Here is a 26,293-nt window from a genome sequence, read left to right on the forward strand (position 1 = left end):
TCATGGGAAAAGGAAAAAAGAAGTAACAGCCTGATATACATAAGAAAACACAACAACACCGATAAATTGCCTTTAGTTAAATTAATCAGACCTTTGCTTCCAGATCCTACTGTGAGCACAAATGGGATGAGTAGATTTAAAAGCATCCCTTCCCTTCGCTCTTGATTGGTGAATGGGGAGATCACATGGCTTAAAGGAAAATCTTCTTTTAGTGCCTGTGCAGCAATAATAGAAAAAAAGATTAATTGACCACCATGCTCATTTATTATGTTTGTTTTCACACAGCCTGATGGAGACGGTGACCCCCTGCTGACTTCTCCTGTAAACTATGAGTTCAATTGTCTTCTGTGCAGCACAGCAGATTCAACCAAAACTGATACTGTACCATTTGCTACATTCCTAAAAAGACAGCAACATCTTGAATATTAAATGGAAAGTTATGACACTTAGGGTCAGATAAAGAAATAACCCTGTATCCCCATTAATTTTCTTCATGTTTCCACCAATAAATATTGTAGAGACAAAAGGAAGAAAATGAGAACTTGCCACTTGCTCCATTTGAGAATTATTAAAAATCATCTGACCCCTGCCTAAGGCTTTCTCTGAGCCAGAAAGCAATGAGCAACACAGAGAGAAATAAATGATCTTTAGAAATGGGTTATTAAAATGTATCACATTAGGGATGTCATTGCTTCCCTTTAGCATGGTAACCACAGCTTTTAATATGTGTGCTATCATCTACCCATTCTTTGGATGACGACCATCAAGCTTAGAGGTCAGATAATAGGTAAATAAGTTATCCATTTACATAACTTGCATACTTTCCATTGATCATAGAGCTTTTCACTGGTTTATTGATATTTAAAGTTGATTGACAGAATTAGGCAGGGGAATTGGGATTCTGTACTTTTTGCTTTGGAAATGATTATTTTAATTTTAAGAAATAAAGTGGGGGAAATTTTTAAAAAGCACCTACAATATTCAACCCACAATCATTAAAGAAAATTAAGATATTCAAAGTCTAGTAATTTGAAAGAATCTTATATTGTAATTCTTTCTGAAAATACCTTAAAACCAGACTTTGAATACTACTGCCTGTTTTAATTAACAATTGTGAGCTGATTATCTGAAAGCCTTCATTTTGCACACATTTTAACTGTCCAAAGTGGTTTCTGAAGTTGTGGCAGGACTAAATGACTCTGCTATTTTTGAGATCTCAAGAAGAATTACAGAAGTACAACTTAGGGCCACGCTCAGGGCTGAAGCTCCAAATTTTTCAAAGTTTGGAGACGTACACACTTTGGTTTCACAGATTTTGCCCAGCCTTTGCAGAAAGAAAAAGAGAACACCATGATCCGGTGCCTCAAACAGCAACTTAATGAGCGTGACAAACAGGTAAGCAGTCACACCTGTATCTGCAATGCTACAAGCCGGACAACAGCTGTGCTGAAGGGCAGAGGTGGTGAGAGATAAGGGCTGAGATGAAGAAGGGGTAATCCATCAGCAACACTGGAAGGTCCTACCACTCCCATCACCTGAAATACAAACAGAGCACATGACCAGCCTTGACCATTGCAATTTCATGCAGCCATAGTAAAGGAGTCTCATTCAATAATAATAATAAATTGAAGGTTGGACATGTTACTTTCCATCTTTTCTTTCTCATTGCCTTTTTCTGAAGGCATGTAATGTCTGGAGTCAGTCAATCATTATGCTGGATTCAGCCAAGGTTTTGTAGAATGTTGTTTATAGCTAACTATGTAAATAATGAGAGATGAACCAAAAAGCTAGTCTAATCGGGAGATAGGACACTTACTTGTGGATTCAAAGGAGTGCAATTAACATTCTTTGATGGAGCAAATACTGACAACAATGATGACGGCAACAGCTCTATTTGCACTAGGCATTACAACTACAGATTTATTGCCCAACTAGTTAAGCAGCAGATCCCATTCCATGAAATGCTCTAACATGATTTCCATACATTGTACAAAACCTTGTCAGGACCAGACTCTAGATATTACGTAAATGATTAAAAATATTTTTTCTTTATATAAATTCTAGACTGGCCAACTCATATTGTCATTTTGTTCTTTTTTTTTTTTTTTAAAAAAAAAAAAGCCCTTTTGGCATTTTAAGGTCCCCACCCCAGACTACCTCAACCTCTAACAAATTGTGCAGTCTCCACCACCCCACTCTCCAACTGGCAGCCCTCAACTCTCAGCGCAACTTTAAGAGGTGAATTGTCAAAGTAGTGCATGGGAAGCAGCACGCCAAAATCCCATCTGCAGAGTGATGGGCCCCTGTATCTTCCCATGCACTACCTTGAAATGTACCTCACTATTTTCAGTGTCACCTGAGCCATCAGTTTTCATGGGTAGGTGGGGCACAAAGTGGTTGACCTGTAAATCTTCATTTCAGAGAAATCAATAGCAGAGTTAAACTGTGCAAAGTTTTATAAGATTGCCACTTGGCTACTCACCAGATTGACACAGACATTGATCAGTGACCTAAGGTGAGGCAGGAAGGATATGATTGGCTGCCTCTGAAGTGTCAAACAAACCCCTTCAATCAAATTGCTGGCAGGCTCCCACTCAACCTGTCGCCTGGAATACAATATAGGAGCCATTAGCGGCATGGCTCCCTTCTGGAGACAGTCTGAAATAAGTGAATGACACAGTGATTCTGACGCCATCTAATACAGGACATGTGTCTGAGACGACAAAGTGCTTCACACGGGATGAAGTTTACCCATGTTGTTCCAAAAGTACAGAGCACACTGGGAGAGAAAGAAGATACTGAAAACGCAGCAGAGGCACTCCTGCCCCATCGACTATTGAAGAAAAAACAGAGATGATGAATGGATTGCATTTTAAGATCCCTGTTATAGGCTTTGAGGAGGGTCCTAAGGCTATCACTTAGGAAACCCATCACATGGGTTAATCACTTCCACCAGAACATTTCTGAAATCTGTTTATCAGACTACACTTAACCTCATCAGTCTTTATACTGGATTTCTCCTAACTAGAATTAAATGGCTTAACTCCTGTCAAAAAGAGCACGCTAGAAGAAAACAGCCTATTTTAGAAGTGTTTTTATTGGCCTCCCAAGAAATGATATTTTTGGCTCTTTTCTATAATAGTATGAGTGGTGGTACACATAACCAACTAGATGACCATGGATTTTCTGTAATATAAATCAATCCAGCCTGTAAATTGTTCCAGTAATGATAGATTCTTTACTTTGACTTCAAAATAACAGGTTGAGCTTTGCTGATAGCAACACTACTTCCATATATTTTCTTGGAAATACTTTCTAAGCTTATATTTCCTACCAAAATGGAATCTTTGCAAAGACAAAATGAAGATGTAGTCATAAATAAGGATAATTGACATCCCTAATGCTGAGTGCCCAAGTAACCCACAGGCCAGGTTCAGTTAATATTTCTTGTGTTGAACTGTGTCACCTAAATAAATAAAACCCAAGCTAAGTTCATATACATCATGCCTCCCAAGAAAATTGCCTGCAACTTGGCCAAGTCTATGTATTAATTCAGATATCTACTTTTGGGAAACATGATCTTATAATGGTATTTGTCACTATGTGACAAATGGGCCAGTTTATAGATATATTTAACATCTTTGGATATCTAATTTTTAAGAAAAAAATATATTTTAATATACACTCATAAGATAGTTATAAATCTTCTATCAGTCGTTTGCTAATAGACACAGATGCTCCATTGGGACCACTAAAGAAGCAGTGCTCTAAGAATAGGAATTTATTGCCATGCCACCAAAAAAAAATTACCTTGAAATTGAATCTAGACATTCATCACCATGGTATAAAAAGTGTAAAAACAAGCCATCAATTATTAGCATGAAATCATTGAATTTGTTGTTGTTTCCTTCAATGCCTCCTGATGGGAGCATAAAAGGTCACAGGCTAATACCTGGAATAAGTTCTGACAAACTTAATAAGTGCTATAAATTCTTAGACAAGAAGTAGACTAATTTGGGGTTAGTTTAAAAGGAAAGAAGAAACTCTCAACAGCCCAAATTTGAAATTTATAAGTTAGTGGGAACACCAGCATTTATCAATTAAGCTATCTTTGCACTGTGACTACAGTAGCCAAATTGGTTTCATATCACAGAGGCACCAACTAATAGGAAGGGTACCCCTGGATACTTTTCAGGATACTTAACAGAAGCCAAGTGGTAATGGTGTTCATGTAGAACTACACTGAATTATGTGAAAATCACGTATTTATTATCAACACTGTAACTTTTTAGGTGCTGTTTGGCTGATCATTACAATACTTGTCACTTTCCTAAGTTGGTACCTAAATATGTTAACTAACTACACTAAATACAGTACTTTGGACATCAAATTAATTTTTTTCTCTTTTTAGTTATTACTTGTAAAGCATACTCTGTCTTATTTCAAGAGGGAAGAAGCATACTAATTGAATTTCTAATGTGCATCAGATAAGGAAGATGATAGCTAAGAAATGGGTAGAGTTTTAAAAATAAACACATATATGTTCTAAAGAAAATATCACTTCCTCAAAAAGAATATTTCTACTTTGGCACTCAGTCCTGATTAGTGAGGCACATACACCAACAGAACACTTTCAAGTTGTTCATTTTACTCCAGATTGACCTACTATCTTAAAAAAATGCAAATTCTAACTTTGAGGTTTATAGTATAGACAGCTGACGTGGAGTTCCCTTACCTCAAAGTTGGCATCTTATGAATTTTGTTGAACATTCTATCCAATCTCTTTAGAATGAGGATAAGGGCTGGCCTCACTGCCTCAGCTGTCCAGTCGGTAATGGGTAGCATCTCCATGATGTATCGCCGAAGCCCACGGCTCTCCATCGTCTGGGTGTCATAGGGTGCCAACTTCAGAAGGGAATGTGCAATTTCTGCCAACCTAAAATGATTGTTTTAAAGAGTAAGCATAAAATGCTATAAAAAGAATTTTCTCACACAGCCTTATGCTAATTTCCTCCTGTCAATACATCAACTCCCTGAACATATCCTCCATCTTCATGCTCTCCCCACATACATCATTGTAATGGCACCTGCACATGCATAGTAAGAGAATCATATTTTATACATATGTGTGTGTGTGTGTGTGTGTATATATATATATGTATATATATATATATATATATATATATATATATATATATATATATATATATGTATATAGAGGCCAAACATATATATATATATAAGAAAGCCTTTTTCTTTTCTTTCTTTCTTTTTTTTTTTTTTTGTGGTGCTGGGGATTGAACCCAAGGCCTCATGCATACTAGGGAAATGCTCTACCTCTGACAGCCTGAGAGTCTACAGTTTAATGAACAATAAAATAACATTGAATATTGAAGTAACTTCATGGTTTCAATACTTTCTCACTGAGCCTAGTCAAGATCAAAGTTACCCTGTAAAAGGTAGTATTGGTTTATGTTACAGTCCAAGCAGTTCTTTGAGCTCTATTTTCACTTCTCTCCTTTAGAGCCTCCTCCTCTCTTTTTGTGTTGTATCTGGAAGCTCCTGCTCTGCTCAGTTATGCAGGTGGTTGGCCCAGTTAGAGACTATGAATAGCTTTAGTTTCTGATGTCTATACTTCTTAGATTTTCCAGCTTGGTTTCATACAGAAACTATCAGAGGGAATATTGTGCTTTCCCAGGTCGGTCCAGGTTCTCAGTTGCCAGATCAAGTGTCTGTGTCCTAAGTGTAGTATTTTCTGCGGGGGAATTGGACAACAAGACTTTCTGGGCAAATGTGGTTTCTGGTAAATGTCATATTTGGTTAAATAATTAATTTCAATACTAGATATGAATTGAAATGTCCAAGTAATAAAAATCTATGATATACATAGTTTAAAAGCCAATTTAATTTAATTTTGTATGAAGGAGAAAGTATTTTAAATCTTATTTTGTTTCATCATCAAATAATTTTAAGGTAATTATTTTTTTAATTTATTAGATGTCATATTGCATGTCATATTGTGGTTATTTATTAGATATCATATTGCATGTCATATTGTGGTTATTTTTTTCTCTTAGTCCTTTAACCTTAGAAATACCTATTGAAATATGTATGGATAAATGATGTGATCCTTGTGATTTACTTCAGACCAGTCTGGGATGAAGAGAAGGGGGAAGGATTGAAGACCATTATTGAATCTGGGTGATAGGTACCCAGGAGAACTTGCTATATATTCATCTTTCTAATGTTCAAGATTTTTTAAAAATAAAAATATACAGATTTCTTGGTGGATTCTTTGGAGATCCTTGTTCATTAGATATTGGATGAGGCCTGAGAAACTATGTTTTCAGTTTTCCTTTTAAGTCATATTTTTTAAGTAAGAGGTGTCAGCCAGAGGCCAAACATGTGGAACCTCACTGCCTAAGTGACTATTAAGGTCTCTTCCAACACTGAGATTCCATGAATCTAGGGAGATTATCATTAGAGACTCTCCAAGGCAAACTTGCTTTAAAAAATAGCAAAGCTTATTTCAGATTTTCCTATATCTCAAACTCCCTCATCTTTCAGTGTCAGTCCTAAACAGGCTTAGTGTATGGCTGGTCTCAACACACCATTCACATGTGCACTATCAGATGATGTCAGACCTCTAGGTTCCTCTTTCCATGAGAATTTCCCTGTTCTGCACTCCATTTCCAGAAGTTCCTCTATCTGCCTGGCTAGACATATTTTGATTCAAGCTGAAGATACAGATAATGAATGACAGTGGCTTAGCATATTACACTTTCTAAAGAAATTTGTTTTCAGAGGAATTTTTAGGATCTTAATAAATAATAGACTTCTCAGTCACTGTACTAGGTATATTTTTAAAAGTCTAAGCCTTTTTTAAAAATCAAGCTCAAATCATACAACATAGATGGAAGATAATTCCACGAATGAGTATACATGGCCTCTTTCTGCAGTGATCTTTCTGTCTCAGCCTCCTGAGTTGCTGGGATTACAGGGGTGGGCTACTACATCATGCTCTTTTTTGCTACCTTGTAATTTATTTTTTTGGAGTAATTAGCTACAAAAATAGTCTGGATTTTGATGACTGAATCTCTATGGCATCACCTAATCTATCCTACTGTATTTAACTCCATAGCTAATTAAATCTAGGGACTAGACCTAAAGACTAGGTCTAGTCTTTTTGATTTTCTGGCAAGAGTACCTTACAGGTGGTGTGTATTTCCTTGAGTAGATACATGATTCCAGTTGTCACTACTGTTACCAGTGATCACTGCACAGGTCTATTAGTACTATTGTGTACAACAACATCAATATGGATGCTCTTTCTTTTCCCACATATTTAACTCTAGTATTTTAATAAGGAGAAATTTTGACTCCTCCAAAGGACAGGAGAGACAGGATAAATGCTGGAAAGGATGTGTGGTGTAAGAGCTCTCCAGGTTCTCTGCTTGGAGAATCACAGCCAAGCCACTGCCTCTCTAATTTCTGGAACACTGTGCAACTGCTTAATCTAACTAGCTCCATGGATGCAAGAATTTACTACAGTACAAGGTAACTTATTTCATCTTTGGCATTCCATACTGTAAGAAGCTCTCCTGTTTAGGTCCCCACATTTCCTCTAATTTCTTTCTACCCATCTTCTTCAAGGCAATCCTTCATTAAAAGGAAATGGTTACTGTCTCCTCATCCCCAGTGTCTTCCCTTTAAACAGAATGTTCACATTTTCCTGAACATCATGTGTGAATTTAGGTGTTCTAAAAATAATTTTAAACAGCTAACACATCCATTTGTTTTTCTATTTTCCCTAAGTGAACCATGATGAATATTTTTCTTTAATCCTCAGATTGTGTGATAGACGAGTATATCAATACACACTTATTTCTTTTCCCTGTGATTTTACAGATAGCAATAAGAAATGCTGGAGAAATGATCAGCCTGTCTACTTTAAGCTTGAGAACAACACTTAGAGCTGAATTTGAGTAATTTTATAGATTACTACCTGAATTCCCTTAATCCCTGGAGTTATAACAAAATGAATTTGCTCTGGAGCATAAAATAAAATTTCCTTTTCATATAGTCTTTGCTGTATTACCTCATGAATAATCTCTTGATTAAAAAAATGTTCCTGTGATCTTTTCCCAGTAAGAACACAAGAGACCTTCCTATTGGAGGGAGAGGGAAATAAGGATGAGAGGGAAAGAGGGAAGGAGAGAGAGGAAGACAATTGCAGATCCCACTATCCTACTGCTTTAGCAGCTTTGGGTAGGGCAAATGAGACCAAAAAAAATTCCTCTAGGGCAGAGATTCTATCTAATCAAGCATATTTTCTGCGAGAATCCTATAATCAACCATGTATTTTTCAAATGCAGCTTATGGGTTGGTTCCCCACTATTTCTTAGCTCTTTGGTGCAATTCAAATTTTTCCTACAAATATGTCCTGAATCTTGTATCATCCCATTTCTCCCTCCATTTTTCAAATCAAATTTTCCCTTTAAGTGATATCCATTCTTATACCTTGAAATATCACCCATAATTCTTAAACTTATATTTACTTTGACTTCTCCATATTTCTGTGTGCTTGGTTTATGAAAGGAAACCTTAATTATATCCTTTGCTTGGTAAAGGGTTAAAACATTTGGATTTGTGCCTCCTTAGCAACAGAGAATATCTCTGTTCTGCCAGAGAACATGCAGGCCTGTCTTTATCAAAGCTTATTGTGAAATATTGTATTAATAGAAGACATGTAGTCTAACTCTTACCTGGGCAGGAAAACTTTTGCCCTCTTACAGATCCAGGCCATGAAATAATTGTGTTCTTAAATGACATTCTCCTGGCTCCAGATAGGTTGCTCTTGCCTACTAAATTGTGACATTATGTCAACTTTCTAAACATCTAGCCATGTGAAACTAACCTTTTATATTCCATAAGGATGTTGTTGAGGACATCATTCATCATAACACTCTTTCTTCCTAATGAACAGTAACCAGAAGCTATTTCTTGTTCTTTATTATTTTAATATAGTATTATTTCACCAAATAACTGGCTATCTCATTTCACCAATAACTGGTCATTATTGACATGATAATTTTGTAATTGATCACTTTTCATTCACTACTTTGATAATCCAAAAGCTCAAATTCATGATTCATAACCATAATATCTAATAAAATTTCAGTTTATTTCCTGTGCTAATCTCACAGACACAATTATTTTCTTCCTCATTTTTTACATTGATCTGACACTCTGATTTATACATTCTATCATTAATTTTCTAAGTTGCTTCAAATTTTTTATAAAAGGATAAACACATAAATATATGCATGTGATTATATACATGAACAACTATACTATAGTCAGTTTTATGCCTCCTCCATTAGACTGTGATAATCTTGGGGACCAGGGATTTATTTTATTTTATTTTATGTATATTTAATTGTAGATGGCCACAATAACTTTATTTAATTTTTATGTGGTACTAGGATCGACCTCAGTACCTCACACGTGCATGGCAAGCATTCTACCACTGAGCCCCAGCCACAGCCCCTAGGGCTTTATTTTATATTCCCAGGATTTATCATTCTTATTAGTGTTAGTAATTATTATTATTGTATCATTCTTATTAGCATTAGTATTTATTGTATTATAGGTCTGTGCCACGCACTGAGCTAGCTCATTTAACATTTAACAGGTGTTGGCCTCTAGAGGGAGCCTGAGGCCTCTCTGACTCCAGCTGTACCCTCCCTTTAAATGCTTCATACACTGGTCAAATTATAGGGCAGTTCTGCCCCCACTCCCCACCCATCATAAGCACACCACATCCATCTTTTAGGAATCTTTCACAAAATGGGCTGTTGGTAGTAGGTGGTGATTTTCTGACTCTGGGAATGTGATGTTTTTCTCTTCACAGAATTACTGAAGTCAGCTAGCCATCATAAGTAGGATAAGTAGGGGAGGGGCTGAATAGGGCCCTTGGAGGCTATGGCAACAAAAGCTTGGCCCTCTGCCCTCCTCCTCCTCACTTTTTCTGTAGCTTCCTGTCTAGGAGCTAGACTTGTCAGTGTATGTAAGTTCTTCCCTATCCCTGCACAGTGGGGAGTGCGAACCTGTGTGAAACCCTGGAGTTCACCCAGCATTACTAGGTGTGTGCCTGGAAGAGAAAGAGCCTGTGTTCACTGTACATTTCTGGCCACTCATTTCCCTTCACTTAGTGCTTCCTAAATTTTTTTTTCAAAAGATCATTTTAAGACAAAGGATAAAACAAAGTCAATCAGAATATTGGTTGTTTTTTTTCCCAAATTGCCACTTTATTTCTAGGACATAGAAATAACAGACTATAACTCTATTTTTTGTAGATACACTGAAAGCTTCCAAGTAAATCTTTTGTTATCCCTGAAATTTTTCTTTTAAGGAACTTTTATAACCCTTTATAAATGGTTACAAATCTCAATAGATGTTCTTCTGGAACATTGTCTTTTAAGAACCTAAAAATACAAACATATCCTTCATCATGATTAACAAGTGAGGTGGCATCTCCACAGGAAGAAGGAAATATGAGTGCACAGGGATATAATTCTGAGGTCTTTTCCTGAAACACCAGGAATAAAAATTCAAAATGATGACGGATTTCACCCAGTTCCAAATTTTTACCGGTGGGGCACTGGTTTTGAGTCACTGAAGACTATCACACACAATGAATACAAAGGGGATTTCAGGCCCAGGCTAAGTGTGGCTGAGAGTAATAATAGTTCACTTCCCTAAAGAGCTCATCACTATATCCTTAGATAATCTAGGGTGAGAACAAATCTTCTGCAGGAAGCAGTGGTGCATTTTTCATATAAAATTACAGAGAGAAAACATTGAATTATTGCAAAAATTAGAATCTGGGCAATAAATAGTACATGGAACAAGGCTATTTTCTGAATGAATAATCAGGTTATGAAGTTTTTCTTTCACTTTCATATATTAAGGAACAAATCTGTGAACTCTGCCATCTTCTTTTAATATTTTCTCTCTTTCCATCCTGATGCTTTATTATTTTTGTGGTACTGGAGACTGAACCCAGGATGTTCTACCACTGAGCGATGTTCCCACCCTCCCACGATTATTTTCCCCCTTATTCTGAGACAGGTATGGCTAAATTGTCCAGGATGGCCTAGAACTTGCAATCCTCCTGCCTCAGTCTCCTAAATCCCTGGGATTATAGGCCTTGACCACCAGGCCTGGCCTGAGATTCTTTTTGATAGCTATAATGCACGCTTTACCAGAGGCTCAGTATGATATGTATTCAAGTCACAGGCAACAAATCATTTAAAATATCTGTAATTTTATCCTAGAGGATAAAAATCCCCATTTCTTAGCCCATCACACATATCTGATTGCACCCACACATTCTGTGGACAGAGTACACATGGCCCAAGCCACATCCACATTCAAGGGGCAGGGAAAGCTGGTACAGTACCTCATATGGGACTTCACATCCAGCAGCTCCAGTGCAGTGACCCGTGGCTCCCCAGCCAGGTTTTGCAAGATCTTCAGCCTTGGTCCACAGTGCTTATAGAATTCTGTGCAAATATTCAGCAGGGATTCCCGGGGTCTTCTGAACTCTTCCCGAGCAATTCGTTCATCCAGTTCCTCTCTAGGAAGACCCTGACCTTCCTCCAATAAATGAAGGTTTTCCCTGGAAAATTATAAAAGATTAATGAGGGGTTTGAAAACATGGGTATGTGACAACTATGAGAGGAGAGTTATCATCACACTGAAAAAAACATAAAATTCCTATTGAATTCAGGAATTAGTAGGGTAAGATCCAGGAGAACCTCATGTGAAGGATAAGAAAGTTATCAGCTTGGAAGAGATCAAATTGCTTTACATTAGCCACTTCTGAGCATTTACACAGAACCAGAATGCCATGCCTCAATTCAATGAATCTAATGGAACTGTAAATCAGATCCAAAGGCAATCATCTCAACATGTCAGAACTTGTAATGAAATTAGATCCAGTTTTTGGTACCTGATAAAGTGCAGTTTGGCTCCTTGCTCCTGGTACCTAGAAGTTGAAAAATAGTCTGCATAACTATCAGAACGAGAACACAGTCCCTTGGCTGAGGCTCCATATATACTTTTTCATGTAAAATTAAAAAGGAAGACATACATTTTGATAAGTTCATAAATACACATATAGAATCCTAAAATAAGAAATATTTTTCTTTCATTCAGCTACTTCATGTACTGTAGTTATAGGTGCTATGAAAGCTGTTTTATTGCCATATAATTTGAATAAAGAAAAATGTATTAAAAATGCAAACTCATGGAATATAACCAAAGGAAAGAAATTCTTGAAAATTTTAAAGTCTAAGGAATAATTTTAACACCATGTGCTCTGTTTCAGTTGATCAGAGGGAGAAGTGTGGCTGACTTCCTTCAATTCTGGAGACTTACTGCTTACTGATTGATTGATCAGAAATTTGAGAGGATCTCTTTTTCTACATTCACAATTCATCTAGCAGTCACACCTAAGACAATATGCCTAAAAAAGCCCCTGTATATCACTTAAACTCTTTTTCCTTAATGTAAGAGATTAACACATGGGTTAAGCACCACACCAGACAATATATAATTGGTTTTAATTTATTTTTGTCTCATTTTTAATATGAATATGTATGATGAACAGAGAATTAACTTTACATAAATAATGACACCCTTAAAAATATGCTTCAGAGAGAGTGGGAATCAGTTTTTCTTCACAATCTCCCTGTTAACTACTCCATACTAGAGAACGAGACTTTTCTTTTAAGCTGATTTGACTGTTCACTATCTTAAGTCTTGCTTGGAGAAGGAAGCCAATTGATACTTTTTGTGTGTTTTGGAGGGATTTATATGTTAATACAGAATGAAGCAGGTCAAGTATTAACTATTACAGCCAGGGTCTAAGTTACACCAAAACATGAAAGGAGATTAAGTGAACAACCTTGAAAGCATCATTTAAGGACATGAGTCCAAGTTTGGATGAAATATCTTCAGAAGATCTGCCCCAGGAATGAGCCACCCCTTGATTATCATTGTTTCATTAGCCTTTCATTGGAGGCAAATGGAAAAGCACTGGAGTAATTCAAAGATCACCCAGGAAGTGGAGACAAGATACTCAGTGCATAATCATGCAGACAAAACCAACACAAATGTCAATTTATGAAGGTGCTTTGGGTTTCTCTTTGACAGTTTTAAAAGAAGCCTTGGTATTTTCTTGTAACTCTAAATGCTCACATTTTTTTTTTCTTTTCCTTGGTGTTTTTCACAATCAATTTTGACTATTTTCAGGATTCCTTTCATTCTCAACAACTGAAATTCAGGATTTATAAAATTGAGAGATCATAGAAAACTAGAGCACAGTGAATTACCTGGTGTTCACTCCAGAAGACATGGTATGATTGGCCGTGGTGGTCCCCTTGTGACCTTGATCACACCTGCTCATCTGTGGGGCTGTCATGGGCCTGCAACAATAATTGCCAGCACAAAACATCAGAAGTGGAAACACTTAGGAAGTTACTAAAGATATGTAAGTTTTAGAATCTTAAGAAGACAGGCTGTCTGGTTTTGAGCTTTTCTGTAACACATTTTCTGTCTGTACCAAGAGGCACTTAAGACAATATTGATTCCATGGACCATGAGCACACCATGATTTAAGTTCTACTTCTTGGTTCTGAATAATAAACCATGACTCTTCAAATAAGATTTGTGATCAAACCCCTAAGTCTGTACTGATCAAGTCTGAGTTTAGAACTTGTTCTTCACTTCTACAGGTGCCAGTCAATGAGTAAAAAGCAAGGGTGTACATACCTCTTTATGTACCTTTTATCTTTTTTCACCCTCATCTACACCATAACTAATCACTCTACTTTTCTGAGAAATCATCAAAGAATGAAATAATCCTCCTAGTGAAAATTATACCTAAGGCTATTCAGGAAAGTGAATAAATCTGTATTTATTTTAAGTCAGTATTTTCCATGATTAGTAATAAACCATTTATTTTTATATCTTCAGGGTTTACTTGAAATATTAGGTAAAATGTGCTTCCACTTTTGTATCTGAGACACAGAAGGAATGATGGAGTTTTTCAAAGCAATTCCTTTTATAAAATCTGGAAGGCTTGCTTCTATGTTGTTCATATTTTGTATGCTGAGTATGATTACTAAACTTTAAATAATCACACTCCATCTCTTCCCATACCATGTGTAAGTGTAATTAAAGATAGCCCCGAGACTTTTGCTGCCAAGTGTTACTCCAGCAATCATGTTACCTTATATGGCAAAAGGGGAGATTATCTGAGGAGGCTGAATCTAATCACACCACAGCCCTTTAAAAGTGGAGGTTTTCTCTGGCTGTGGGCAGAGATGGAAAGCATGAGAAGGATTCAAGCACTATTGCTGTCTGGAAGATGGAAGGGGACAATGTGAGAGAAATGCAAATGTCTTCTCAACGCAGAATGAGGAACCTGGCTGACAGCCAGCAAGGAAGTGGGACCTCAGACCAGAGCTGCAAGAACCTGAATTCTGCCAAAACTGCAAATGAGTTTGGCAGTGGATTTCCCATCCAGTGCCCTCAGATAAGAGTTCAGTTAACCAATTGCCTTAATTTCTACTTTGCAAAACCCTGAGCAGAGAACCTATTTGATGCTGGATCTCTGACCTGCGGAACTGCAAGATAATAAATGGGTTTGTTTTTAAGCCTCTAAGTCTATGGTAATGTACTATACAATAATAGAAAATGGATACACTTATATTATATTTACCATACATAATACTTATATCAACTGTCAAATTCTTTTTTCATTAGATAAAGAGAGCATGGAAATGAAAGGGAATTCTCATTTTCTTTTTGTAAAAAAAGCCAATTTTGTGGTACACACTACCAACTAATGAGACTAGTCTTCTACTCTACAAAAAGAATATTGAATGTACTAGAATTCATATCATTTTGAGGTGCCAGGACTTCATCCATAACTCTTCATGGGATTTTAGGTAAGTCAATTGTGGATAAGTTAGTTGGCTTATCCTTATAAAAGGAATGGAAAGGAAGAAAGGACCAACATTATGTAATATGAGGAGAAATAGCTAAAGTGGCATTTAGGGAAAATTGACTACTTTTCTCTCATCTGTTGTAGGAAGAGGCTGGTAGATGGGCACAGAGAAAGAGTGTAAAGTTCTGTATATCTCTTTAGGATGTTCTTCCCAGGATTTTCATGAAACTACCAGCAAAGCATTGGGACTATTTGTCATTAGAAGATAACTTGTCCCAGTTTCTGGCTCACTGCTTTCATTTACTCATTTTAGGTCCATGTGAGCATGTCAGGATGATCATCTATCCTAGGTTTTGGGGCTATATTCTGCCTGCCTAGATTAACAGTGTGGCTCATGATTAGAAGTCAGATATATGGAAGTTCATGAACAACAGTATTTATCCAAATGACTTAAGGACTCTGTGAAGTTATAAGCCACAAAGAGCTGAGTCAGTAACTGTAAAAAAAAAAAAAAGATAGGTATCTGTAAACAAACACTGAGTTCTAGAGATTTTTGCCCATAACATTTTCTTCTTCATAATTTCAATGGGTACATATGGTTTAAGGCTGTGGATATTTCTGCCAATTGGATTACCTGGTGAGGACTTCCACACTGTACAAAAGTGCTTGTAAGGATGTTGCTAGAGCAGCTGTGGCAGCAATCTCCTCTCGGGCAGCAGGTACTGTCTCCACCTGTGATGTCTGCCTCTTTAGCTTTTGTAGGTAACATGGAACTAAAGCTTCCAAGACCATCAGCATCTGAAGACTGTAAGCAACAGAAAGAAAACCAAGTCACATTTAACAATCTACTTTTGGGGACTGTGTCATTTTTAGGAACTATGGAAAAAGGTTATAGAGAGATGAAGAATTCTAAGCCTCCTTCTTATCCCACCCAAATGGAGAGTAGTTAAAGCTGTAAGGAAGCATGTGATCTGGTTGGGGGGAATTAGCCATTTATTCAAATTGTTGAAAAGATAGCATAATGATCACTGGTGGAGCTCCAAGTCCATTCTGAGAAACAGGCCTCAGAATCCTCCATGATGCTTCTATTCAGGAACTTGCTGAGAGTGATTTTCCAGCTGAAACAATTTTAGAGACAGTATGCAACCTTTTTCTACGAGGCTGGCTTCCTTTAAAAAATATATATGTATATGTATATGTATATATATATATATATATACACATACATACACACATATACATGGATGTATATATGTATATATAATATATGTTTATAAGTATATATGTATACATATATACATACATACGTATATATGTATACGTATATATACATATATATATTTAAATAGTTGATGGACCTTTCTTTTATTCATTTATTCATGTGCAGTGCTGAGAATCGAACCTAGTGCCTCACACATGCTAGGCAAGCGCTCTACCACTAGGCTACAACCCCATCCCTAGGAGGCTGGCTTCTAAAAGCTTTCTGTGATTTTATAACAAGAGTTTGGCAACTGCCCCGGTGGTGTGGTCTGATAATGCCTACTTAGTAGAGTGAGTGGACACTGCTCCTGTATAGGGCCCACTCAGTGAAGAACTGGGGTGTCAGAAATGTCATCTCAAAGAGGAGGTGGAAAGTAAGTATGTAAGGCAGATTTTCCCTCTAAAATTGTAAGTGCACAACATTAACATAAATATTTTTGGAACATTCCCCCTGTGGAGCTTAAATTTGATAAGCTGTGGGTTCTAGAATACAATATGGACTGGCTGATATTCTAGAGAACCCCAAATCAAGACTTTGGTCCATTTTCCTTCCTACATATATCAGTGAGTTTCTGCTATGATATTAATCAATATTGAGTACTGGTTTCTGATTGTATAACTGTGCCTAAAATAAGTGCTCTTGACACAGGAAATGGAAATGTTCAGAAAATTGATGGATATGGAATCAGAGCTAAGAGACTGAGCCATACCTCTTTGACAACTTAAAAAGGGAGACGAGAAGTCAGCTATGCTTCTTATGTTAAGAAGCACCTTGTTGCAGATTAATTGCCTTACTAGAAAAGCTGATCAATTTTTTTTTTAATTATTGAAGGAGTCAGAAGTTAAGATTGCCTGGTACTTTTTTAAGTACCGGGTTGCTGGAGAAAAGGAAGCTTATTCAGTCATCCAGACTGTGCAACACTTTTCTCCAGGTATTTGTCAGTTTGAAGAGAGCACTTATACACTGATGATGGAGTGAAATCGACATGACCACTTTGGAAGTCTTTCTGGTAGAATCTACTAAAGCTAAACATACACATACTCCATAACCTAGCAAAGAATTTCCACCTACAGAAATGCACACTGGACACATGTATGTGTAAAGATACACAAAAAAAGTTCACTGCAGCATCATTCATAATAGCTTCAAACTAGATCCAAGACAAAATCTGTTGGCAAAGAGAAGAAATGAATGAATTTTGCCACAGACACACAATGGAATATTATAGGTGAATGAGAAAGAATAAAATGTAGTTACATATAATTATATAGATGAAATAATATTGAATAACATAAGTCAGATATTAAAAAGTACCTACTATAATATTTCACCTAAATGGAGTTCAAAAAGAGGCACAGCTGATTTACCATGCTGGAAATGGGGATACTGGTATCTCAGATACATTAAAACAAAAAACAAAACTGAACTCAGGGGCACTTTAACAATAGGGAGTAAAGATGAGCTATATCCCCAGACCTTTTTATTTTTGAGACAGGGCCTTGTCTCAAAAGTTGTTGAAGCTGGCCTCTAACTTGTGATCCTCCCGTCTCAGCCTTCCAAGGTGGGATTATACGCATGTGCCCCTTCACTCAGCACTATCTGATTTTTTTTGATCTGAGTTGTATTTACATAGATGTAATAACTTTATGAACATTTATTCAACTGTAAAATTATGATTTTTAAAACTTTGACATGAATGTTACACCTGTATAAAATACACTTGTGTAAGCACAATTTAAGCACAAGAAGGATCTGGTGTTACAAATACAGAAAATTTATAAGAATATCCCAGGGAATAGCTAGTTAAGAAATCTTGATTTCTCCAGGGACCCAGAGCCTTTGTTCAACCTGAGCCAAATGGGAAATTAGGAGGATCAATTTATTAACCAATCTTAATATCTAATATTGGGCTTTGGTCATTAACTCACAATAAGGGAGTTTGTGAACTTTAATACCTTTTGATTTCAATGTGTTTGAATTTTTAACTTGAAAGAGAATTTCAGGTCTCACTGGGAATTTGGTAATGAGAGAACTTTTTAGTCAAATTTGTCAGTTTTCTATGTTGCTAGCATTTTAATATTAGAGAAATGTTATGCATTTCATTATTGCAGTGTCTTCATGTTGTCATGTAATTTCAGTGCATAACCTCTGAAAGCATACCCTTAACAATGTACTTGGACACACTTAAAATAGCAAATGGAGTAGGAAATACATTTTTACATTCAGATGTAGAGCAGATTTGGGATTCATGTAGGGTGTTGACCCACCCTGGACCCTTTTCTAGAGCTGATAAAATAGAAGCAGGAACATGGGAGCAGGCCCATCATGGGGAACTGCAGATTTCTGTCCCAAGGCCACAGTCACACTCCTCCCTGATCATAGGCAGAAGTTTAATCCCTATTGTTAAAGATGATAAAAAGCTGGGAATATTGAAGGGGATAGTAAAGAGAGGCCAATTCATATACATTCTGGCCGCTCTTGGCCCTTTATCCCTTCTATTCTGGGAGAAGAAAAGGCTTGCCTAAGATGACAATGGATAAAGATATTCTGAGCATAGTCAACTTGGCTCTTTATTTCTCCTTGGAGAGCCTGTCCACACAGTAGGACTTTATTGGGATGACTCACTTTTTTTTTTTTTTTGGTAACAGGGATCAAACCTGGGGTTGCTTTACCGCTGCCACATCCCCAGCACTTTTTTAAAAATTTGAGATAAAGTCTTGCTAAGATGCTTAGCCCTCGCTAAGTTGCTGAGGCTAGCCTTGAACTTGTGATCTTCCTGCCTCAGTCTCCCGAGCCACTGGGATTATAGTCATGCCTGGCGGGATGACTCACTTTTCATGTGAGTCCTCTGCCTTCTTGCACTTGGCAAAATGGAAGAAGAGATTTATATTCTTGCCCTTTCTGTGACAGGTATTCTTTTTGCTCCTTGAAAGGAGTTTTCATAAATGGTTTAAAAGTCTGCTATGAAATTGTTTGCTACTAATTTGTTATTACAAATTTTTACATGAATTATTATTATAAATTATTATTTCCTTTATTACATGAAAGGAAAATATTTTCTAACAAGACTAAACATCTTAGCCTCAGCACTAATTCTAAATGAAGGGATTTCAAATTAATGAGGATTTATGATATTTTCCAGAAACTTTGCTATGACAAGTTTCCTAAATTTAGTTTTCAGAACATTACTTGCCAGGATGTTACAGACTGAAAAACCAAATATAAGCTTTGTAGTCAATAAATTTTATTTCCTTTGCTATACTTAGTTATTATGAGGCACAGAATAAAGGGCTGCATTTACCTTCTGAATGATTCAGGAGCATACGCCACCACAGTGACACAGAGCTTAATGGCTTCACTGATAGAGAAGGTCAGATCTTCATTTCCATAGCAGAAATCTAAGGGGAGAAGGAATCAGTGCACACAGTCAGAACAGATTCCACCATGGATAATGAAGTTGGCCCCTCTTAACTTTGTCTTTTCAGCTTTATTTTGTAGCCTTTTCTTTGTTCTATTTTATTTCTATGCTATGAAAACTATTAATTTCTTCATCTAAAGGGAATGAAATTCTGTTTTATACTTTTGAATAAGTGAATGAAAAAATAAAGTTTTTTTGGGGGAAGTGTAGTTTTAATCATCTCATCTACCAAAAAGTCACTGAATGCATTTGAAAGGTAAGAAATGTGAAGCTTTATCTTTGAATTATGTCTAATTCTACATGTTGTAGTATAATAAAAGGCCATTTGGAGGATTATTTACTTAGAATTACTCAAGAGAATGCAACCTTCTGAAAATTGCAGTCTTAGATCAGTAGTCTATTGAACATCATTTTAGTGTGATTTTCATGTTTCTCTTTAGGAGCCACAAGAAATTTAAGAAAAACAGGAGATAAAAAAAATACTACTCATTCAATGTATACCACTGTTCCATTTATTTTAATTGTTTAAGTTCTATATATGTGTGTATATGTATATGTACATACACACACACACATACATATACACTTATATAAATAATTAAAATAAGAAAAAAAATGCCAAGGGAATTTTGCATTACCTAATGACTTGAGAGGCTTCTCAGCTTTGACCAGCTCTAGGATGTCTAATATGTCAGTGGTCTCTCCTTCCAGGGACTGTAGCAAGTCAAACAGGCACTGAGCCGACACACCTTTGTTAGGCCCATTATTGGCAGCATCCTGTATAAGGACATACAATTTTAGTTCATTGACTCCCACTTCAGTACTAAAGTAGTTGACCAGGGGTTCAAACTTCATAAACACTATCAGCAATAACAATTATAATATCTATCTGAAATTCAGCTTAGATAATTCTGTATCCAATAATGCTGGAGCATGATTTTGGAGAGGTACACCTGAATTTTAGGGAATCTATTAAATACTAATCTAATACAAAGGAGATGGTTGTGAAAACTTGTAAAAATACAACAATATATGAACTTCTAGAAAAGTTCTTGCCAATGTCACCTGTGGTATTAAGAGGGTAGAACTAAGAAAATTTCCATAATTGGTTTTGAATACTTGAAATATATTTGAGGAACAGAGGCTTATTTTAAACCAAGTCATAGGTTTTGTTTAATAATATATCTTCAAAATAGATATATTTGCCATTTCATATGTATTTAAAATTAATTTGATCCATTCATTAAAACAATAAAATCCTTCTTAAGTCCCTATGTACCAGAAAGCATTCTGTGCACTGAGGTTATAGCAAAACAAAATCAACACACAGAAATAAAACCAAACTATAACTAAAAACAAATGAGCAAATGTAAAATAGACAAAGGTCTTGTTCTTATGGAGCGTAACATCTAATGGTGGGGGGAGGGAGAGATACATGTTAATGAAACAAACTGACCATGGCCAGACCATGTGTGAAAATAGAGCTGACTCACAACCTGCAGCACACTGCCCAAGAAACCAAACCAAGATACTTCTAAAAAAAACCTTCCCAGGAAGCAGGCCTGATTTGTCAGGTTTATAGGAAATCAGACCACTAACTCTACTGGAAACCAAACAATAAGTCCTGCAACAGTTTTTCTCAAATGACTTGGACTTGATTAAAACTAGTGGCTTCCCTAATTTTTGTCTTTACTTTGAGAGAAAGCTAAACATGCAGCCTATCACATAAGACTCCGCTTCTTGTTGGCCTACTTGTAGCTTCTCCCCTCAGGCACAACTGAAGCTCCCTTCCTTTCCACTATAAAGCTTTCCCTCCTCTGCTTGCCCTGGGGTCTCTGCAGCACACAAGTGATGGTGGCTGACTCCCTTGCCTCTGCAAGCTCTGAATAGATAACCTTTGCTTTTGTCAAGTGCTTGGTCTTCATTTATTCTCACAGAGCTTACTCACAGGAAACTCCAAGAGAGGAGCCACACTAGCAAACAGCTGGAGCACAAAGGGCTTGCGGTGTAGAATGTAGAACTGGTGGCAGGCAAATTCGATGGCTTGACGTAACTGGGGATTGCTTTCATAGTCAGAGTATACCTGTGGGAAAATGTCACAGAGTTACAAAGTGCCTTCTAAAAGTATCAAAGTTGTGTTTGATTTTAAAATTTTGCATAGTTATGGGAAACAGAAAAAATGACTAATTTCATAAGCTAGTGGAAGGTGTGTAAAATGGCATAATACTGCCTGAAATTTTATATATATATATATCTCCTAAAAATCTAAATATAATTATCCCCTAGAAGTTTATGACTAGAAATTTTTCTCAAGGAAAGAATTGGGCAAATGTACAAAGATATCTGTCAAAGAATGTTTGCTGCAAGATTGTTTGTAACAGTGGAAAACATGAAAAAAGTCATTCACAAATGCTGATTGGTTAAGTGATTTATTGTACAATGTGACTGATGTTATTAAGCTAAATGAAGCTACATGAAAAAAAGTCCATGGTATTTTGTTGAATGAAAAAAAACAGGTTACAAACTTGAATATATAATACAACTTCTGTTTTTAAAAAGTGTGTGTGTGTGCGTGCAAGTGTACAAATATGTGTAGGAGAGAGTGCCCGATTTTCAACAAGTGTAAACAACATGTCTCTGGGAAGGAGGACTGTAGGTGATCTCTATTTTCTGTTTAAACTTTTTAACTTCTGAACATAATTGCTTTTGGCAATCAGTAAAATAGTTATCAAAATAGAGAAAATTGCCACTATTTAAAGAAAAGCCAGACAGTCCTGTGATAAAGGTAAATTTCTTGCCCCCATAGGTTGAGCAAATTCTTCTTTGCACAAGCATGTATTATTTTCATAACTTTTATTGAAACTTCCCTAAAAGTAGAGAACTAGCATCAACCCCAGGCACTCCCTGAATTTTATTAAGTGCTCCTAAATATAGCCAGATATATATCAAATGCTAGTAAACAGACATTGTTACTGCTACATTCACCTCCTCTAATACCATCAAACCAAATTTAGCAGTAATAGAAATTTCTGGGCAGATAGAGGCCAGAGGATCTCTTGGGAGAAACAACAACTGAACCCTTGCCATACATTTGACTCAACAGAGATTCTCTGCCTAGGGCATAAGAACCACCTGGGGGCCTTGTTAAAAACACCCATTACTAAACCCTGACCCCCAAAGTTTCTAATTCAGTAGTCCTGAGATGGGCTCAAGGAAGTGCATTTCTAGCAAGTTCCCAGGTGATGTTGATACTGCTGGTTCAGAAACCACACTTTGAGAACCACTGGGCAAGAAGAAATGAGAAGGCACCTACTAACCCTGGGGATCTCAGGACAAAATGGGATATTGTGAAAACTCAGAAATTTATTTTGGGGGGGGATTTCATTTGGTGCCTTTTACTGTAATGAAAGAAGACAATCCCATCATTAAAAAGTTTCTGTATAGATCTGGAACTGCTAGATACGGGTAGTCTGTGGGTTACTTTTCTGATTAGGAGAGGGGATTCCGGGCACCTGCAGCATGGTGGGGAGAATCCACTGGTAGCCACTGAGAGAGAAGAGGTGATTGAAGTGCACGGCAGTGTTGATAACGGTGGCAGCGTACTGCCTGAGCAGGGCACTGTCTTCTGGGTGAAGGATCAGAGCGCCGTTGAAAACGTTGAGGAAAAGCATAATTTCATCTCCCCAGGGGAATTCGCTTGGCATGCCCAGGAACATCTCTTCCAGGAGCTGGATCCACAAGCTTTTCTGAAGTGTGTCAAGGCCAAACAGTTCCTTCCCAGCTGTGAGAACATGAAACAGCAGAGATGGAATTAGTACCACACCAATCCCATCAGCAAAAGCAGGGGATCAAACGCCAGGGTGCTGCTGTTTCCCATTTGTTCCTCTGGGGTAAGATCTCCTGCTAAAAGGCTTTTCCAGCACACAGTTGCTGGCATTAGGATGAGGCTTCCTAGCTCTCAAAAGACTTTTATCAGCACCACTTGGATTGAAGTTTGTGGGCAAGCCAGGGCAGCATTCTGCTGCTCAATAAGCTGAAGCTTTGAGAAAATGTAAGCTATTCCAGCTAGAAAACGACAGGGCTGGGATTAGTGCTTGACCTTTGAACCACTCCTCAGGCTGGAGCTCTTTCCACTATTGCTCTGTCCCTTCTTCAGGAGGACAGTGACGCACAGGGATGCTAATTCAAGTAAATGGTACCAAATTAATAACAGTAACAGAATTGGGTTCCAAACTGCATCTCTTTCTGTTTCTCTGTCTCTCGCTTTGGATTTGATTTGATTAAAATGCACACATCTTAAATGTAGAGTTCAATGAGTTTCAAATATGCACATGTAACCAATACCCAATCAATATATAGACAATTTTCATCATCTCCAAAAGTTCCCTCATACCCTTTCCAGAAAGTTCATTTCTTAACCCAGAGGCAACCACTGTTCTGACTTCTGTCACCCCAGGTTAGTGTTGTCTTCTTCTGAAGTTCTTATACATACCTATGTTTTCTGTAGGGACTCCCCTCCCTACCCCCATCCTCACCTTGCTCCCTCACCATTCACTTTGAGTACTACTCTCCAATATTGGTGCTTGCAATGGCAGCACCAGCATGCTAGTGGGGCAAGTTTGGGCCCCATCCTAGAACTCATTCGTAGGTGGAGGGTGGGGCTCAGCAATGTGAGTTTTAACAAGTCATCCTGGTGATTCTGATGCACACTCAGGTCTGAGAACCATGGGTTCCATAACTGTCTGCTCATAAAGCTGCTCTTCAAGTGGGGACAAAACAAGGGTGTGAGGAAAGCCCTAGAGAGGAAAGGCTTCGTCATGTCTGATACCTTGAGGATCACTGAAGAGTGAGAATTCGGCATCTATAGCACTCCGAGGGAATGAGGGCAGGCGGAGGAGGTCTTCCTGAAGCATGGAGACGTGGGACTGTTTGTGGGCTGTGGGGATCTTCTGCGTGAGGGAGATGAGAAACAACACCCGCCCCACCTCCTCCAGCTTCCGAGTGAACACCTAGCAGAAAACAAAAGCAGGATTAGGAACTTCCAAGTTGCAGAGTACAGAAACTGGAATAAAATTCTCAGTAACAAATCAGGTTGACAAAATGAAAAAAGGAAAAGCAGAATAAGGGAGAAAGGCTTTTTTCCTGATCACACAGAAAGCAAACAATACTTAATTGACTCTCAGTCTCTACTTCCATCTGCTCTGAAGAAGGAAGAATTTTTTATGAAGTTTGCAGTCTGGAGGAGCAGAAGGCAGCATTGTCAAGAGAGTTCATTATTCCAAAAAGCCTATTTGTCTGGGGGCTCATAATGTGGATGATCTTCTTTTACTGGGTCCGTTTCAATTGCTTCTATGATTTCCATCAGTGCCTGAAACTGTTTACTGGCAGTTCTGGGTCTGTCTCTTAAAAAAAGATTGAAATGGAACCAGGAAAAACCTATCTTGAGAAAAAAGCTCATGGTCCCTAATTGGTGCCCTTTGGCCCTGAGCCTAAGTGGCATGCACAAGCACATGGGACTCTTGGTCCCTTCCCTTACTTCCATTTCTCTTGATGATCAAGTGAGCAGCCAGATGCTTATAAATAATCAGCAGCTGTTGAGGGACTTCTGAGCTAGAACCATAGGAATCCATATTGTCATCTTGCTGGGGAATTTAAAAGCCTTAACATCAGCTGGCAGTCTGAAAGTTTGCTGGGGCCCCAAATGCAGTCTGGCTGGGCACAATTCAGGAGCCACTTGTCAAAAGAAACGAACTTTATTTTTAGAACCACACACGCCAAACAAAACAGCTCCTCAGGAAAAACCCTCAGAGCCCAACTGCCACCACCGGCTTCCCACAAGCCTCTCCACCTCCCCCCCTCCTCCTGCTCTTGAGGCCCATTGGCTGGGTTGTGTGGGCGGAGCCAAAAAAGTCTCCCAATGAGCAGCTCCATGGTCTGAAAGGGCAGGGAAACAGCCCAATGAGCATCACCGCAGAGGAGCCAATCAGCTAGATGTTGCTGGGGCCCCTGTGAGCCAATCATCAGCTGGCAGTCTGAAAGTTTGCTGGGGCCCCTTTGGCTGTGGCTCTCAACACCTTAAGATTCCAACTTAGAGTATACAAACAGGGTCTCATTTCATGGCACTCTTTTGAAATACATTTTTGAAAGATTTTCTTAAACATGGTAAATACATGCAAGCCAAGCACCATTATTGATTATGCTTTTATTTATTGTCGATTATCCTCTGTCAAATTAGAGTCTAGGATCATTTTGGTAAAATTGTTTTAGAAGTTGTTCTTAAGATTTTTCATTTTTGCACAACACCTCACACCTTGCAACACATTTAGTATTTTCTTTCTTTCAAAAGTAATTTAGGTAGTTAACAGTAGCTATTTTGCTTAAAATGACTTAAGTTATCTAAATCTATTCCATTCTCATTTAGTTCTTGACATGGCAGAAAATAAAATCGAAATAATCAAGTATCCTGAAATTCTTGTTTAGATATTTTATTTAAAAAAAGGGTAATACATAGACAATATTAAAATTGTATTGACTTTAGAATTGTGTACTAAAGCCATATTTTGCATGAAGAATGGAGAGTTTCCTTAAGGTCAAA

General features: G+C 37.5%; 1 protein-coding gene across 5 annotated transcripts in view; it reads right to left on the reverse strand.

Annotated features, from left to right (window-relative positions):
- Unc80 (unc-80 homolog, NALCN channel complex subunit) overlaps window positions 1-26,293 on the reverse strand; it is a 187,185-nt gene that overhangs the window by 25,394 nt on the left and 135,498 nt on the right. For all 5 annotated transcript variants that reach the window (XM_046462898.2, XM_058585194.1, XM_046462896.2 and 2 more), the window contains 13 exons: window positions 24,527-24,707; window positions 23,211-23,479; window positions 21,647-21,781; window positions 20,337-20,475; window positions 19,582-19,678; window positions 15,654-15,824; window positions 13,401-13,493; window positions 12,017-12,052; window positions 11,465-11,683; window positions 4,736-4,936; window positions 2,483-2,606; window positions 1,410-1,535; window positions 92-215 (listed from right to left, as the gene is read on the reverse strand). In XM_046462898.2, the coding sequence (XP_046318854.1) occupies window positions 92-215; window positions 1,410-1,535; window positions 2,483-2,606; window positions 4,736-4,936; window positions 11,465-11,683; window positions 12,017-12,052; window positions 13,401-13,493; window positions 15,654-15,824; window positions 19,582-19,678; window positions 20,337-20,475; window positions 21,647-21,781; window positions 23,211-23,479; window positions 24,527-24,707 (1,915 nt within the window). The remainder of the gene's footprint in view (window positions 1-91; window positions 216-1,409; window positions 1,536-2,482; window positions 2,607-4,735; window positions 4,937-11,464; window positions 11,684-12,016; window positions 12,053-13,400; window positions 13,494-15,653; window positions 15,825-19,581; window positions 19,679-20,336; window positions 20,476-21,646; window positions 21,782-23,210; window positions 23,480-24,526; window positions 24,708-26,293) is intronic.

Source organism: Marmota monax, unplaced genomic scaffold (assembly GCF_021218885.2).
Source record: "Marmota monax isolate L192 unplaced genomic scaffold, Marmota_monax_Labrador192_F-V1.1 WCK01_AAM20220418_F8-fsc00136, whole genome shotgun sequence".
NCBI classification, from domain to species: domain Eukaryota; kingdom Metazoa; phylum Chordata; class Mammalia; order Rodentia; family Sciuridae; genus Marmota; species Marmota monax.